At 39.3% G+C, this 16,631-nt stretch overlaps 1 protein-coding gene across 1 annotated transcript; it reads left to right on the top strand.

The window, feature by feature from the left end:
* The first annotated feature begins 13 nt into the window (after window positions 1-13).
* Window positions 14-3,639, top strand: LOC115107061 (DNA damage-regulated autophagy modulator protein 1-like). The gene is made up of 7 exons (XM_029630424.2): window positions 14-353; window positions 1,093-1,160; window positions 1,937-2,079; window positions 2,462-2,639; window positions 2,732-2,790; window positions 2,936-3,028; window positions 3,125-3,639. Exons 1-7 carry the CDS (start codon window positions 223-225, stop codon window positions 3,167-3,169), a joined length of 717 nt encoding a protein of 238 aa, XP_029486284.1. The 5' UTR covers window positions 14-222; the 3' UTR covers window positions 3,170-3,639.
* Window positions 3,640-16,631: the final 12,992 nt, after the last annotated feature.

Here is a 16,631-nt window from a genome sequence, read left to right on the forward strand (position 1 = left end):
TACCACGTGACTGCCAAATATAAATTTACGGTATAGTTTTCAGTGAGGGATGTCACTTTTTAGGTGGCCGATTAGCCTAATTATAATCCTACTTCAAATCTCAACTCTATTATATATTGACAGAGGGATTTTACCTGACAGTATTCTGCAACGTATTTATTCTTTATTAATTGCACTTAGGTCGGTCTGTCTGCGTGGTAACTTTTCCTTATTGCTGACAAAATGCTTTGGTTCATGGAGGGAATATGCTTTTTACCAATTTCTTTGGTAATCATGTCATCTAGCACGTTTATTGTTTCCTACCTAATTGCATTGTTCGAGCATGATGTGGATGTTATCTTCCCGTATATAAGGTACGATTATAATTATTTATCAGCAGCCTGAGCATTTTTATTTTCCACGAACTTGCCGTTCTTCATTAAACCGTGATAATAACATTTACTTCTTATTATTTAAATCAGTGTGGGTAATGGAAAGAATGTTTCTTTACTTCTACTCATCAAAACCGGCGATATTAACGTAAATCATATTGCGTTCTTGCAACAAAAATAAATCAGTTTCGTTTTCCCCACCACAGTTGAACGCTGTACTTGGCTGGTTCCCAGTTCCCAGTTGTGTAGTCTACAGCGTAGGGGCCTGTGAACTACTTAATGTCCGGTGTGTGACCTCACTTGACATTTAAACAGCTTATTTATTGAGCAGATAGATATTTAACACATATGCAAACTCAACATTAATAGGCATAGATAAGTAATAAGGGTTTAACTAATTAGCGCTCTATTCAAACATTTAAAGCCCTCTATTCAGTAATATGTTCCGTAGATTATTTATTTGTCATCAAATGGTATGATTTTACATTTGAAATGCAATTATCTTTTTGGTTAATAGATTATGCCAATGGTATGATTTTGCTTTGATTACATTTTTTGATTTCATTAAATAACAAATTGTATCACTTTCTGTTCTGTTATACTTTAATGTGTATAATAATTTTTAATATAATGTATTGTTTAAATTAAATCCAGATGATTTAAAATTACTTCCAGATATGGCATTAATACACACATTAACCCTGAACTATTCTTTCTTTAGTGACACTGGGGCTGAACCCCCAGAGAGCTGTGTCTTTGGCTTGATGACGGTCATCACTGCATTTGCAGGTGAGCACAGAAAGACACTAAAACCACGAAAGAGCTTTTTGTCTTAGTGTAAAGGGATAGTTTACCCAAATTATATATTTGGTTTCCTTACCCTTTAAGCAGTCTATGAACCATATATGACAGCAATCCATGCTTTGGTTTAGTTTCCCTGGCAATGTTTCTACATGCTAATGTCATGGGATGATGTTAGCATTTTTTTCATGCATCATGTTCAAATCATCTATTTGACTTTGTTGAGCTTCACACTTCATTTGAGATACTTTTGGATGATTTGGACAAAAAAAATGTTGATATTGGTCTCATGATTTAAATGGGATTTGTGCCACAAATGCTAAAATGTTAGCATGTGGAAACCGTGCTAGGGAAACTAAACCAAACCTAAATCTGTCATAGCTTGTCCATAGACTGCTTACAGGGTTATTTTGTTATTTTGTCATTTGGGTGAACTATTCCTGTAAGAAACTCAATGGGTTTTTCCAGGTCAGAGACAGTGCCAAGAGCTTTATTCACACTTCCCATTTTTTAGAAAATGAAAGCTAAAATGCATGGTTAGACAGGGCTGCGATAAATGATATGATATTGCATTTGACTGATTATTACATTTCACTTCACTATATTTGTCTTTCTTTGTTACCTCTGTTTTAAGGTGCAAACAAATCAATATTGCAGCAGGTTTAACATAGGCCTACAATAGCCTACTGTGAGTGTATACTGTCTAAATGTGAAAAGTGCTAATGAAAACGTCCGCTCCATATGCCATGACAAATCCTCTACAGGTATGGCCACCATGTATGCCAGATACAAGTTTGTGGAGAAGCTCAATGAGAAGGCGGGTGGTGTACCCCCAGCACTGAACCAGGCTGCTTTCTGGATTGGAATGCTTTCTTGTTTGGGGATGTGTTTTGTCGCTACTTTCCAGGTAGGTTGCCATGAAGGCACAAACATCAGTTCAACAGCTAATTTTGATTCACATTTGGCTGAGTTGTCAATTCAACAAAAGATGTCACGGCACAGACGTCAATTCAATTAGCCTATTAAACTTTGATTCAACCAGTGTGTGCCCAGTAGGATGTAATTGGATTTAAGATAAAAGTTGGGTGAAATCCAATCAGTTTTCCATGTTTATTCAATATCATCACATTGAATTTCTTTGTTAAAATTATATGTAAACAACATTGATTCAACCAGTTTTTGCCCAGTGGGTTGTCACCCCTTTAGTGAGAAGATGGAGGGGTTTTGTACCATTAAGTGACAGTGTGATATTCCATACATGATCTCTCTGGCGTGTTCTTTTTCCACAGGAGACAACGATTACGGCAGTTCATGATGCAGGTGCATTACTCTTCTTCGTTTCTGGTGTTCTGTACACCATCCTCCAGTCCATTATATCCTATAAGGCCTTCCCCTATGGATGTTCCTTGGCCTTGTGTCGTGTGCGCACAGGAATAGCAACCATAGCCTTCCTGGCAGTTTTCCCCAGTATCCTTGAAAACAATAGTAACCCTGAATGATTTTAATCATGAATGATCATTGTTTTATCAAAGAAAATATATCCTTCATTTACCATCCAGCTGTTGTCTGTGCTGTCTTTGTGACACAAACCACACTGCATAGAAAAACAGAAGACGAGGTACAGTATGAGCACATCTTTACCAAGAAGACCACTTACTTAAACAACAAAGATGGACGACATTCTGGATCCATATAGGCTTCATAGGCCAGAGAATCTATACGTGACAATATCAGTCTCTATCCGACTCTCCCTGTCATTACAGGACAATGTGTTCCATCTGGTGAGTGCTGTGAGTGAGTGGATCGTGGCCTTCAGCTTCATCTTCTTCTTCTTCACCTATATCCACGACTTTAAAGTGAGTTTTCAGTCACCGCTCTGTCATTGTGGTGGGAATGATTCTCCTTTTCTTCTCCTTTATTTGAGTTATTTCTCTTTGTCTTGTTTCTTACAGAAGTTTACTCTGAAGCTGAGAACACAGTTTGTGGACTATTCCTGATGAAGCATTGATTTGAACCTTTTAATCGGAATATTTACAAAATAAAGTGTTGTTTTTTTCGACTTTTATCAAGCAAATGTATATGAGATTATCTGAATGGTATGATGTATTTCTTTATACTGTATCCATTGCAACATAACCCCAGTCTTAACGGTTAACCACAAAACACATCCTGTGACCCGTTGTTGGGTTGATGGAAGAGTTAACCCATTGTTCATCATCTGGTGGGACAAAGGTCAGTATTGCGCAAGAAAATCACAAGATCAAGTGAATATAGAAAATACATTTCACGGATCACCAGTAAATGGATAAGAGGCTGTACGCACACTTACCTACTCCAAGGTTAATCGTTTGATATTACTATGTAAATATTGTTCTAGTTAGGTATTTTGCTCAAGAAGAACTCTTGTTTCTTAGGGTATTGAGGCATATCTATGGTATACCATTGTAATAAATGAACTCAGAATACATACAGGGCTATGTGTGACGTATTTCTGTTCCAAACACAAAACCCAAACAGTGTTTGAATAAAATGACGACCACATATCTTTAGGCAAAATGTGTTATTTATTTTTCAGGCTAAACTGCATAAACACTACAGGCCATACTTGTGAACATTAGAAAAAGTTGAAGTTCAAGGTTAAGTTGAAGCATCAGCCAATTAAAATCTATGACATAGTGGCAAGTGATCAAAGGCTACATATTAAGTGTTCCCATTACATACAGTAACTTTGCACATTTTGCACTATGCTAACCTCACCAGGTCGTCGTGATAATTACCTGTAGGACATTCCCTATCAGCCAATTCAAATCGTTGATGTAGTTGGACGTGTTCCAACACTTGTTCATGGAAGCGCACTTGACAGAAGTACAACAGCGCTTACTGATAATCAAAGAAACTACATCACGAGTGTTTGACTGACTGGTAAAATTGCTCTCTGTGTAGATTTGTGGCAAGGGCTCAAATCTCACTCGAGTTTTTGTCCGCTGTTGAAATGTAGCTATACATTTACTGTGTTAGTGTGTTGAGAACAGACGTAGCCTACAGCTTGAAAAGGAAGATTGTTAATTCATTTAATAAGGAGATACCTCTTTCTTCAGCCTTGCAGACAAACATACTGCTATGGCCTAATAATCATATTACATAAGCTATATTACATGGACTATATTACATGGACTATATTACGTGGACTATATTACATGGACGTGTACACATATTACAATATTTTATATGTATTTTTATAATCATCTACTTTGTCACATATGTGTTATTTGATTGGAGGAAGAAGAACATAAAGTGTACAGTAGGATTGTAGTTTGCACTCTCGTTATCATCCTACAGATGTCAGTATTGCAGTTATTTTAAATAAGTTTATCATGAGTCCAGACTTGAGCCCACGCTACAGTCTTAAATTAACGTAGGAAGACACTTGACTGTATCAGTATCAGATTGGGATTTATTTATATTTGAAAAAGTCATCTAACTCTCTGGTTAGCATTTTATGTACTATAGGAACTCAATAATATAGCTATAGCCTACATTCATTCACATCAGATAGTGTTCTCCTTATGCTATATAACCTATTAATGCATATGTCACTTTGTATGGTATACTTCAATCCGACAATGTTTGCGGTAGGCTATTTGTGAAAACGATGTATTCAATGTAAAAATGCAGACCGCCACATAGGCTACTGGCACTGCTACATACATAATCATCACCCATTTAGTATAGGCCAGTGGCGCAACTTTCACTGGGGACGGGGACGGGAGACATGTCTCCCCCACATTCTGAAATTGCATTTTTGTCCCCCCCAGTTTTGTAATTGGAATGTGATACAAAAAGAGGCAACGGTGTGCTTTAGGACCATGCGGACGCCTCCGTGCGGGCGGCTAAGGTGTTTGGAGTGTTTATCCTAGTGGATAAGAAACTATTTATAATTATGTCCCCCTCCACTACTAAAACCAAAGTTGTGCCCCTGGTATAGGCTATATTAGATACATATGTAGCAGTGGAGGCTCCTCAGAGGAGGACCATTTAAAAAGTTATCATTTTTAGATAAAACTATACTAGATATAATCACGTCACCAAATAATTTATTAAAACACACTATTTTGCCAAGAAGGTCTACAGTATCCTCAACAGCACTCTGTAGGATAGCACCATGGTGTAACCGGAGGACAGCTAGCTTCCGTCCTCCTCTGGGTATATTGACTTCAATACAAAACCTAGGGGGTTCATGGTTCTCCCTCCCTTCCATAGACTTACACATGAATTATGACAACTTCCGGAGGACGTCCTCCAACCTATCAGAGTTCTTGCAGCATGAACTGACATGTTGTCCACCCAATCAAAGGATCACATAATGAATCTAGTACTGAAAGCATAAGCTACAGCTAGCATTGCAATGCATAAAATGTGGTGCGTACTTGACTCAAAGAGAAAGACAATATTTGAACAGATTTTAACAAATGTATTTCTTCCAAAATGAAGGAGAAGCCAGAGAGAAATAGAGAAAGTGATTTCATTTAAAAAAATAAAAATAAAGTTTCACTTACTTAGCTAGCAAATGCAGCTAGATAGTTTAACCTACTGAAACACCCTGCTCAAACAGCTAGCTGGCTATAACACTGGAACTTTTCCAAGGCAAGGTAAGCTTTTGGTTTTCACAAATGTATTGCCACCAGGGCCCGCAGGTGTAATTGCTTACTGACTGTACAATGTAACGTTACTGCATGATTGTAGCGGGTTTACTAAGGCATTAGTTATGCTTACTATGATGTTACTTAAACTAATATGGTGACAATCATTCCACCGATTTTGTTGAAAAAAAATTCTTAAACGTAAGCAAATGGAACAAAACGGAGCAGTAATTTACCAACTAGCCTACTGCTAGCCTGGAGAGGTTGCAGTGATCCACTAAAGTGGTCTACCCCACAGTGTTAGAGGTCGGCTGGATTCGAATCTCATTCAGGGCTAGATCCTTTTTTATCTTTGATCTACTCCACTGATGGTCCTCGAGTGAAATATTGTACAATTAAGTACATTGAACAAAAATATATAAACGCAACATGGAACAATTTCAACAGTTCATATAAGGAAATCATTCAATTGAAATAAATTCATTAGGCCCTAATCTATGGATTTGACATAACTGGGCAGGGGCAAAGCCATGGGTGGACCTGGGAGGGCATAGGCCCACCCACTGGGGAGTCAGGCCCAGCCAATCAGAATAGTTTTTCCCCACATAAGGGCTTTATTAGAGACAGAAATACTCCTCAGTTTCATCAGATGGGCGGCAGCATAGCCTAGTGGTTAGAGCGTTGGACTAGTAACCGGAAGGTTGCGAGTTCAAACCCCTGAGCTGACAAGGTACAAATCTGTCATTCTGCCCCTGAACAGGCTGTCATTGAAAATATAAATATATATATATATAAATATATATATATAAAAAATATATATATAATATAAATAATGTTCTTAACTGACTTGCCTGGTTAAATAAAGGTAAAATAAAAAATAAAAAAAGATGTCCGGGTGGCTGGTCTCAGATGATCCCACAGGTGAAGAAGCCAGATGTGGAGGGCTGGTGTGGTTACTCGTGGTCTGTGGTTGTGAGGCTAAAACTATGTTAGAGGCTGCTGCTTATGGTAGAGAAATGAACATTCAATTATCTGGCAACAGATCTGGTGGACATTCCTGCAGTCAGCATGCCAATTGCACGCTCCCTCAAAACAGTTTTGTGACAAAACTGCACATTTTAGAGTGACCTTTTATTTTTATTTATTTTACCTTTATTTAACCAGGCAAGTCAGTTAAGAACAAATTCTTATTTTCAATGACGGCCTAGGAACAGCGGGTTAACTGCCTGTTCAGGGGCAGAACGACAGATTTGTACCTTGTCAGCTCGGGGGTTTGAACTTACAACCTTCCGGTTACTAGTCCAGCGCTCTAACCACTAGGCTACCCTGCCGCCCCTCACAAGGTGCACCTGTGTAATGATCATGCTGTTTAATCAGCTTCTTGATACGCCACACCTGTCAGGTGGATGGATTATCTTGGCAAAGGACAAAGTGCTCACTAACAGGGATGTAAACAAATTTGTGCCAAAAATTTGAGAGAAATAAGCTTTTCGTGTGTATGGAAATTTACAGGGATCTTTTATTTCATCCCATGAAACATGGGACCGACACTTTACATGTTTGCGTTTATATTTTTGTTCAGTATAATTTTGCCTATATTCATTGTAGTGACTAATATTTCTGTATAGAGCGCGCCAGTTTGTAGTCCTAAAAACCGCAAATGAATTACCTCTGTTTCGTTCAGTCATTCCTATGGGGAAAATTAATGGGGAAAAATATGGTTGTGGGATAAACGCCCCAAAATAATAAAATAAATGTTCTATGAGATAATATCAGTCAGTTAACATGACCTTTATGATATATGAAGCCTTTCATGTTTTTTTTTTAGATAAATGCCTAGCAATTCACAAAAGGGGTGTTTGTTGAATCTCATAGAACAAAATATCTCCTTTTACCACAGACCTTGTTTCCTATGTTTATCCAAAAACCCTAGAAAACCATGATTCCTTTTCACATAGACTTTGTCCAAAGAACCATGGTGGAGTTAGTGCCTACAAAAAGACGCCATTACTATTGCTCTCTATTAGGCCTCTCCTAATAGTCTGTGTTTAGGTCTGACTAACTCCAAGAAGCTCCTTTCATATTATTAATTTACTACATGTTGCCTTTTCTTCGATTCACAACAAAACTACAATTAGAGTAGGCCTAATAAATATTTGAAGTGTATGCTACACTAAAGTTCCATAAGGATAGGGTTAAGTTTAGGAGTTAGGTTAAGTAATAGTTAAGGTTAGGGTAAGGGTTATTTAAACATGTTAAGATTAGGGTTAGGGCATGGTTAGCTAACATGCTAAGTGGTTGAAAAGTAGCTAAAGTTGTCCGTGATGAGATTTGAACTCGCAACCTTTGGGTTGCTAGACTGTTGCGTTATACGCCTGACCAACCACCCTACTTTCATTATTGCCTTAAGTAACCATATTATGCAACCATACGAAACATATCATATCAAAATTGAGTGTCTCGGAGTCTAGGAAATGCTCTGAGACCAGGTTGAAAATGGTGTTGATATAAGCTAGCCCATGACAATGAAAATATCTCTATTGTTGACCTGAATGTATCTATAGGCTAGGCCTAGCATGTGTTACAGCATTGACAGGAAAGGAAGATATAGCATGTGTTACAGAATTGACAGAAAAGGAAGATCAGATTAAGGGCTCTAGTCAATCGGGTCCGTTTTAGCCGACATCCACATTTAGGCTGTTTTGGTGGTGTTGAGGTAGAACTGCATTAGAGCTGTAAAATCCACAAGTGGCTCCCAGCATTATACCTACAGTGGACATTGCCATTGGTTGCACAGAGTCACGTTAACAGAAATCCCATGCAGCCTTGTTTAGGCTACAAATTCAAACACTGGAATGTGAGATGTAATTTACACCTCGATTAAGATAATGGAAATCCTCATTATTTAGTTGAATGTTTATACAATTTCAGCCTAATTATTTCTATATAGCCTACACTTTCTCGCTCTAACCTGTTAATGCCAGTTTACATCGCAACATATTTTATTAAGCAATAGGTCTTCACAGTCTGCAACAAAATGTCAAATCCACCTCAGTGGATTCCTGGAATAGCGGCGCCCTCTACTGGACACTTGGTGAACCTAGCCAGACTAGTCAATTACACCTGTTACAAGGTAGGCTAGACAATGATTATAAAAAAACGCATATAAAACGTTCCAGTGATTACCTATTCTACCAGTCAAAAGTTTGGACACACCTACTCATTCAAGGGTTTTAATTAATTTTTTACTATTTTCTACATTGTAGAATAATAGTGAAGACATCAGAACTATGAAATAACACATATGGAATCATGTAGTAACCAAAAAAGTATTAAACAAATCAAAATATATATTTTATATTTGAGATTCTTCAAAGTAGCCACCCTTTGCCTTGATGACAGCTTTGCACACTCTTGGCATTCCCTCAACCAGCTTCATGAGGTATTACCTGGAATGCATTTCAATTAACATGTGTGCCTTGTTAAAAGTTCATTTGTGGAATTTCTTTCCTTCTTAATGTGTTTGAGCCAATGAATTGTATTGTGACAAGGTAGGGTGGTATACAGAAGATGACCCTATTTGGTAAAAGACCAAGTCCATATTATGCTCAAATAAGCAAAGAGAAATGACAGTCCATCACTACTTTAAGAGATGAAGGTCAGTCTATCCAGATAATTTCAAGAACTTTGAAAGTTTCTTCAAGTGCAGTCGCAAAAAACATCAAGCGCCATAATGAAACTGGCTCTCATGAGGACTGCCACAGGAAGGAAGACCCACAGTTACCTCTGCTGCAGAGGATAAGTTCATTAGAGTTAACTGCACCTCTGGATTGCAGCCCAAATAATTGCTTCACAGAGTTCAAGTAACAGACATCTCAACATCAACTGTTCAGAGGAGACTGCATGAATCTGGTCTTCATGGTCAAATTGCTGCAAAGAAATCACTACTAAAGGACACCAATAAGAAGAAGAGACTTGCTTGGTCCAAGAAACACGAGCAATGGACATTAGACAGGTGGAAATATGTCCTTTCGTCTAATGAGTCCAAATGTTAGATTTTTGGTTCCAACCGCCATGTCTTTGTGAGACACTGTCTGTGTTTTATTTAGAATTCTGGGCACACTTAACCAGCATGACTACCACAGCATTCTGCAGCGATACGCCATCCAATCTGGTTTGTGCTTAGTGGGACTATCATTTACTTCCAAGATGGCGTAACAGTCGGAAGTGTGTTTTGCCTTGTCCCATCCCGTGTAACTATCGTTTTTTCCCCTCGTTTTTTATATATATTTTTTTATATATATTTTAATCTCACTTTCCATCTACGGACTGAATATACTCTCCTGCAACCCGCCTCACCCAATGTGGTACGGATCGGTAGGAATCTCCGGATTCCTACCGCAAGCTCTGAACCTTTACACCAGATCATCGCAGCTAGCTAGCTGCGATTCGAGTGGCTACTCCTGACTAACGTCTCTGTCCTGAAGCAAGAACCAGTTAGCCTTGAGGTAGCCTCAAACTAGACCCATCTCCCGGCTAGCCAAAGAGGTCCACCAGCCAATTATTGGGATACAATACCTCTTTTTTGCCACCATTTACTGCTGACACAGAGCCCCGCGGATCCATCACGACTGGTCTGCCGACGTAATCGTCCGAGGTGGTTTCAACAGGCTCTTCCATTGTGATGTCGCCAGAGGCCCATCTGCTAGCCCTGGCCCACTAGCTGTCTGAATCGCAGTGTCTCCAGCTCACCTAGCGTAGTAGCGACTACTGAATCGGCTCCCTGACTCATCTATTGCTACTCATTGGACCCATTGTAGAATAATAGTGAAGACACTCGGCTACACATGCCTCTCCCTAATGTAAATATGCCTTGTCTATTGCTGTTTTGGTTAGTGATTATTGTCTTATTTCACTGTATAGCCCGCAGCCCTGCCCAATAGGCCTTGGACAGCCCTTTTGTTCCACCAACCACACATGCGGTGACCTCAGCTAGGTAAATGGTGCCCTAGAGACAAAACCTCTCTCATTGTCACTCAATGCCTAGGTTTACCTCCACTGTACTCTCATCCTACCATACCCTTGTCTGTACATTATGCCTTGAATCTATTCTTCCATGCCCAGAAATCTGCTCCTTTTGCTCTCTGTTCCAAATGCACTAGATGACCAGTTCTTATAGCCTTTAGCCGTACCCGTATCCTACTTCTCCTCTGTTCCTCTGGTAATGTAGAGGTTAACCCAGGCCCTGCATCCCCCAGCACCACTCTCATTCCCCGTAAAAGCCTTGGATTCATTCATGTCAACATGAGATGCCTCCTCCCTAAGTTTGCTTTATTCACTGCTTTAGCACACTCAGCCAATCCGGATGTCCTAGCCGTGTCTGAATCCTGGCTTAGGAAGGCCACCAAGAATCCTGAAATTTCCATCCCCAACTACAACATTTTCCGACAAGATAGAACTGCCAAAGGGGGCGGAGTTGCAATCTACTGCAGAGATAGCCTGCAGAGTTCTGTCATACTATCCAGGTCTGTGCCCAAACAATTCAAGCTTTTACTTTTAAAAACCCACCTTTCCAGAAACAAGTCTCTCACCGTTGCCGCTTGCTATAAACCCCCCTCAGCCCCCAGCTGTGCCCTGGACACCATATGTGAATTGATTGCCCCCCATCTATCTTCAGAGTTTGTACTGTTAGGTGACCTAAACTGGGATATGCTTAACACCCCGGCCTTCCTACAATCTAAACTAGATGCCCTCAATCTCACACAAATGATCAAGGATCCTACCAGGTACAACCCTAAATCCATAACCATGGGCACTCTCTTAGATATCATCCTGACCAACTTGCCCTCTAAATACACCTCTGCTGTCTTCAATCAGGATCTCAGCAATCACTGCCTCATTGCTTGCGTCCGTAAAGGGTCCGCTGTCAAATGACCACCCCTCATCACTGTCAAACGCTCCCTAAAACACTTCTGCAAGCAGGCCTTTCTAATCGACCTGGCCACGGTTTCCTGGAAGGATATTGATCTTATCCCGTCAGTAGAGGATGCCTGGTTGCTCTTTAAAAGTGCTTTAAAAAAACATCCTGTGGCGTTCTGCATTAGCATCGAATAGCCCACGCAATTTGCAACATTTCAGGGAAGTCAGGAACCAATATACAGTCAGGAAAGCTAAGGCTAGCTTTTTCAAAAATAAATGTGCATCCTGTAGCACTAATTCAAAAATGTTTTGGGACACTGTAAAGTCCATGGAGAATAAGAGCACCTCCTCCCAGCTGCCCACTGCACTGAGGCTAGGAAACACTGTCACCACCGATAAATCTACGATAATCGATCATTTCAATAAATATTTTTCTATGGCTGGCCATGCTTTTCACCTGGCTACCCCTACCCTGGCCAACAGCTCTGCACCCCCTGCAGCAACTTGCCTTATTTATTAAATAAGTAACTAAGTATAATATACAATGGTGTGTGTAATCAGTAATCAGTAGTGTAAGTGAGTGTTTTGCATGCATGAATGTGATAATGCAGGGTGTTGAAAGATGCCAAAGCAAACAACCAAAAAACCACCAAGAAACACAACAAAATCCATAAAGGTGTCTGCATGGAGAGAGTCTCCCCCATGAATGGGGAAGTGGTGTATTTATCCTGGGAGACACCGGGCCCTGGTGTTTCCAATGTAGCTGACGACCCTCCCAACTCCGCCCACCAGCATCCTAATAAGGAAACAAGAACAAAGAGAGAATACGGCAGACAGAGTGGGAGGGTCGTCACACTTAACTCACTTCACTTCTCTCTGAATTTGCCATTCAGTTTCAGTATGAGCTGATTTTCTAAGTTAATATCACGGATCCCTCCGGAACATTCATCACGCACACCTGTCCCCTATTCCCACTGATAAGTATTTGTATATATGTGCCCTTTGATATCCATGGTCTTGTTGACCATACTGTTCCCATGTCTGATGGTGGTGTGAGTACCTATGTGTTAGTGCAGCTGTTATGCTGTGTGCTATATATATATATATATATATATATATATATATATTGTGCATTACAGGTATCGTCCCATGTTGGTCAACAAGGTTTACCCTCGCTCTTTTTGTTTGGGTCCAGCCCAGTGTTTTGTATACGTGTTTGTTTTGGGTGTATTAAAAACCCCTATTGTGTATTCCTGCACCTGTCTCCAAAATCCTTTATACCAGCGTGACAGTTAATTGAGTCTATCCTGGCTCGCTTTGTAGTGACGAATAGTCCAGCACAGCTAAAAAGACGCTCACAGGCGGCAGATGCAGGCAGGCAGGCCTGTGTTGAGTTTGAGGGACAACTTCTTTATGTACAGAAACAAATGAAGTAAATCCATTTTGCCCGACGGACTAGTAAGATACCCATCCAGCTGCCCTGAACTTTCTGACCATTTCCCCTGTACCTTCTAATCCTCTTCATCAGATGAATGCTGCCTTAGATGCTCAGTCTCATCCTGTATGATTGTGTCAAGATGATTCTTCAGGTACGCCAAACCTTTACATTGGAAACAACACAACGTTCACATATTCAGTGTTTCAGCAAACTCTTTTGTATGTGGCTGGCAACACACAATCATATTATTGACATTGCAATAGCTCTAACACAGACTTACACACTTGTTATTCTCAGATAATGAGATTGATTTGAGTCGTTCAAATACATTCAGACCTAACTAATTCTCTTATGTTGAGGTGAGTCAATGTCTGGCTGTACCCAAACATAGTTATATGCATAGTTATATGCAAAGGTTGTTGTCCAGCACCTGTTGTCCAGCACCTAATGCAACTTAAATAATGAAGGAAAAGAAAAACAAACAATTAAAGAAAAGACTCAAAGACCAAAATATATCATCATATGGACAATGGGGTTAAAACCTTTAGGAGTCAAGAAATCATACTGGCTATGATGACATCAGCTTTGTCAGTCCAAAACATCTTGCACTTTGGCAGAAGCATTAAGCTATGGCTACTCCATTTCTCCAGAGTGCTTTTGGAGACCGCTCTGAATGGCTCTGATAAGTGGGAGGCACATTTGGAAAGATGCTAACAGCCTTTGAAGTTTTGTTTTTAGTAAGAAGATCACTGGCAGCAGCCACCCCATATGCGTGTTGGTCTCAGACTGTAGACGACTGTAGATGAAAATGGACAAACTAACGGGTGTGCAATATAGAAGGGTAGTCAGGGGACATACGGAACCTTCTTTGAGTCCAGTAAGTGACATGACCAAGGAGCTATTGAAATGTGAAAGTTTACCATTTTAATGCAAAAACGTGTGAGATGAAAATGGACAATCTAAAGGGTATGAAATGTGTAAGCCCACGGAGTGGACATTCTGAACCTTGTTTGAAGTCAGTAGGTCATATGACCAAATTCAAAAATGTAATGTAATGTTGGCCTATGAGAAAAGCTTGTAGCTAGCCATTTTAGACCAATATTTTTAAAACCATGGTCTCTAAGCAAAAAATCACAAGTACGGCCCCCATGGGTTTTACAAGGTTTGAGACTGTGCCTTAAGCTTTAGTCACACTTCCCATGTTGAGAAAATGAAAGCAGAAATGCACGGTTAGACAGGCTGGGAGGTCACATCCTGTGACCAGCAATTAGAGAAGTTGTTGGGTTAATGAAAGCGTTAACACATTTTTCATCGTCCATTTGGTACAAAGGTCAGCAATTGTGCAAGAAAATCACAAAATCAAGTGGATATAGAAAATGAATTTGAATGAAAATGAATCACCAGTTTATAAGTCTACACACAAATTCTACAAATGTTAACAAATTAATCAAATGTAATATCTAAAATATAGTTGTTACAAAAGTATTCACCCCTTTTGTTTAGGCAATACTAAATTAGTTTAGGAGTAAAATGCTTCATAACAAATTACATAAATTACATATGAAATAATATGGGTTGACATGATTTTTGAATGACTACTCCTTCCTCTGTCTCGCATACATACATCTATAATATCCCTCAATCAAGTATTGCATTTTAAGCACATATTTAACTACAAAGACCAGGGAGCTTTTCATAAAGCCTTATAGGGGAAACAAAGATTGGTGAATTGGGTAACAATAACAAATCAGACATTGAATATCTCTTTAAGCATGGTCATGTTAATAGTAATGCTGTGGATGATGTAGCATACTAAACCACCCAGACACAACAAATATATAGTTATCTTTTCTGAACCGAGCTGCAGGACAGAAATGAAGCTGCTTAGGGATGTCACCATAAGGCCATTGGGGATTTTAAAACAGCTACAGAGTTCATTGGCTCTGAAGGGAGAAAACGGGATGGATCAACAACATTGTAGTGACTCCACAATAAATACCTAAACGACAGAGGGAAAAGAAGAATATAAATATACAGAATATGCATCCTGTATGCAACAAGGCACTAAAGTAATACTGCAAAAAAAATTATACACTTTTAGGCCTTAATAAATCTTCTTATGGCTGAGATCCCGCTAACGGGATCGATATGACAACAGCCAGTGAAAGTGCAGGGCGCCAAATTCAAAACAATAGAAATCCCATAATTAAAATTCCTCAAACATATAGGTATTTCACACCATTTTAAATAGACACTTCTCGTTAATCCCACCACAGTGTCCGATTTCTTTACGGCGAAAGCACCACAAACGATTATGTTAGGTCAGCACCTTTTCACAGAAAAACACAGTAATTTTTCCAGCCAAAGGGAGGAGTCACAAAAATCAGAAATAGAGAGAATGAATCACTAACCTTTGATCTTCATCAGATGACACTCATAGGACTTCATGTTACACAATACATGTATGTTTTATTCGATAAAGTTCCTATTTATATTTTTAAAAATCTCAGTATACATTGGCGCGTTATGTTCAGTAGTTCCAAAACATCCTGTGATTTTGCAGAGCCACATCAATTTACAGAAATACTCATAATAAATGTTGATGAAAATACAAGTGTTATACATGGAACTTCAGATACACTTCTCCTTAATGTAACCGCTGTGTCAGATTTCAAAAAAGCTTTATGGAAAAAGCAAACCATGCAATAATCTGAGTATGGTGCTCAGAGACCAAAACAGCCAAACAGATATCCGCCATATAGTGCAGTCAACAGAAGTCAGAATTAACATTATAAATATTCACTTACCTTTGATGATCTTCATCAGAATGTACTCCCATGAATCCCAGTTCTACAATAAATGTTTGTTTTGTTCGATAATGTCCATCATTTATGTCCAAATAGCTCCTTTTTTAGCGTTCAGTTCCGTAGAAACATGTCAAACAATGTATAGAATCAATCTTTAGGATGTTTTTAACATAAATCTTCAATAATGTTCCAACCAGAGAATTCCTTTGGCTGTAGAATTTCAATGAAACAGAGCTCGCTCTCACGTGAACGAGCGTCACGAGCTCATGGCATTCTGGCAGACCTCTGACTCATTCGGCCAACCTTCACAGTAGAAGCATCAAACAAGGTTCTAAAGACTGTTGACATCTAGTGGAAGTCTTAGGAAGTGCAACATGACCAATATCCCACTGTATCTTCAATAGGGAAGGAGTTGAAAAACGACCAACCTCAGATTTCCCACTTCTTGGTTGGATTTTTTCTCAGGTTTTTGCCTGCCATAGGAGTTCTGTTATACTCACAGACATCATTCAAACAGTTTTAGAAACATCAGAGTGTTTTCCATCCAAATATACTAATAATATGCATATATTAGTAACTGGGACTGAGTAGCAGGCAGTTTACTCTGGGCTCCTCTGGGCACCTTATTCATCCAAGCTACTCAATACTGCCCCCA

Source organism: Oncorhynchus nerka, linkage group LG23, assembly GCF_034236695.1.
Source record: "Oncorhynchus nerka isolate Pitt River linkage group LG23, Oner_Uvic_2.0, whole genome shotgun sequence".
NCBI classification, from domain to species: domain Eukaryota; kingdom Metazoa; phylum Chordata; class Actinopteri; order Salmoniformes; family Salmonidae; genus Oncorhynchus; species Oncorhynchus nerka.

Excerpts from the sequence above, each read along its gene's own strand:
- LOC115107061 (XM_029630424.2), top strand. The coding sequence starts at position 223 with ATGCTTTGGTTCATGGAGGGAATATGCTTTTTACCAATTTCTTTGGTA. Across the intron at positions 1,161-1,936 it reads GGTCATCACTGCATTTGCAG|GTATGGCCACCATGTATGCC; the intron begins GTGAGCACAGAA and ends AATCCTCTACAG. Across the intron at positions 2,791-2,935 it reads ATAGAAAAACAGAAGACGAG|GACAATGTGTTCCATCTGGT; the intron begins GTACAGTATGAG and ends CTGTCATTACAG.